This window comes from Mastomys coucha, unplaced genomic scaffold, assembly GCF_008632895.1.
Source record: "Mastomys coucha isolate ucsf_1 unplaced genomic scaffold, UCSF_Mcou_1 pScaffold22, whole genome shotgun sequence".
Taxonomy (NCBI): Eukaryota; Metazoa; Chordata; class Mammalia; order Rodentia; family Muridae; genus Mastomys; species Mastomys coucha.
Window position 1 is genome coordinate 146570832 of NW_022196905.1, and position 1781 is coordinate 146572612.

The 1781-nt window shown below is 59.2% G+C and overlaps 1 protein-coding gene across 9 annotated transcripts in view; it reads left to right on the top strand.

Annotated features, from left to right (window-relative positions):
- The first annotated feature begins 571 nt into the window (after positions 1-571).
- The window catches only part of Camsap3 (calmodulin regulated spectrin associated protein family member 3), a 22421-nt gene continuing 21211 nt past the window's right edge, over positions 572-1781 (top strand). For 4 of the 9 annotated variants that reach the window (XM_031338892.1, XM_031338896.1, XM_031338894.1 and 1 more), the window contains exon 1: positions 575-1059. In XM_031338892.1, the coding sequence (XP_031194752.1) occupies positions 912-1059 (148 nt within the window). In that variant the 5' untranslated portion in view covers positions 575-911. Of the gene's footprint in view, positions 1060-1781 lie in introns of all 9 variants that reach the window. The other 5 variants (XM_031338891.1, XM_031338895.1, XM_031338893.1 and 2 more) reach the window with 3 other exon arrangements.

The following is a 1781-nucleotide window of genomic DNA, read 5'->3' on the forward strand; positions in this document are numbered from 1 at the left end:
TTTCCACTTCCCAAGTGCCAGGATTACAGGAATGTGCCACCATACCTAGTTTACCTGGTGCTTGGGATGGAACTCAAGGTTTTCTACATAGCACTCTACTAAGTAGGGCACAGACTCAGCAGGTTAAATACAAATCATTTGTACCACAACAGGTATGAAACAGACATTTTCACAAACAGATGACATCACAAATCTAGATACCTATGGACAGAGATGGTCACATGAATCCATTTACAGGTGCTCTCAAGCAAGTGGATACAAACACATTCATTTTCTTTTTAAACTAGGGCAAGGTCTTGCTGTGTAGTCCCCGGCTGGCCTAGAACTCACTATTTAGACCAGGGTAGCCACAAACTCCGTATGTATACGGAGTTTGAGAGCTTCACCTGCATATGTGTGGGATCATAAGCTTACATGGACATCCACGACAGAGGGTACCTAAGCTTACACACACGCGCGCGCGCGCGCACACACACACACACACACACACACACACACACACACACACACACGAGAACGCCTACAGGGACACGCGTTCTTCTGCAGCCCTTCCCTCATCCGCCATCACCGCCGCCCTTTGCAGCAGGACGACCCAAGTAAGCATTCACGTCAGTGGGGACCCTTGTGGATCCAGGAGCAAGGGAGAACTGAGTCCAATCTAGGGGCGGGGCGCACCTGGGCTCCGCCTTGGGGCGGGGTCGACGCCGCGTCGCCAGCGCGCTCGGCCGCACCTGGTTCAGCGGCGCCTCAGCAGCTTTATTAGTAACAGCAGCGGCGGCGGCGGCGGCGGCGGCAGCAGCAGCGGCAACCCGGATCGTGGTGGCGGAGGCTCGGCAGTAGCGCAGCGCAGCGCAGCACAGCCCAGCCCATCAGAGCGCGCGGACCCGGGCGGCCGTAGCCCCGGCGTCGCCATGGTGGAAGCGGCGCCCGCAGGGTCCGGGCCACTGCGGAGGACTTTTCTGGTCCCCGAGATCAAGTCATTGGACCAGTACGATTTCTCTCGAGCCAAGGCGGCGGCGAGTCTGGCGTGGGTGCTGCGGGCCGCATTCGGGGGAGCAGGTAACCCGAGGGCCTTTGGGGAGAGGACTGGGGGAGCCGGGCTGGGGCGCGGCAGGTGCGGGGGGCGGGGCGCCAAGCCGGGGCCGTGGGAACAATAGCGTCGGGGCTGCCTAGGGTCCCCGAGCTTTCGGTCTTTGCTAAGCTGGGCCTCCAAGCTTCCTGCTCGGCCCGGGCCCTTGGACTTTGCCCGCCCGGGTCGCTGGAACGCAGACGGGGGTGGGGCCCGCCAAGAGGCTGTGCGCCTTGGGACCCCGGGATCAGAGCCCCCAGGTGAGCAGGGGTGGGGTCTGCAAACCAATTTGGTGTGTGGTGGGGGAAGTGTCTCCTGGTAGTCTTCTGCTTCCCGCCTCCCACCCCCACTCCTCAGACCCCAGGGCCTAACTGCATGGCCAACTCCCCTTTTACACACATCAGAAGCCTGTGATGAGTCCCCCTACACCCACTTTCCCTGTCTCCCCCAACAACGTATACATCGTGGCTTGGACTCCTGAAGGAGCGTTTTAAGAGCTCATCTACAGCTCTGTGACTGGGACACAAACCCTGCCTTGCCGGTGGCTAGTGTGTGTGTGTGTGTGTGTGTGTGTGTGTGTGTGTGTGTGACCACTCTCTTTCATCTCAATGGCCCTGGTAAAGGCCGGCAGTTGTGACTTATTGCCACATTTTCCTGAGGATTCAGGTAGGCATAAATGGCTCATTCACCAGCTGTCCTGGGGTGGCAGCTC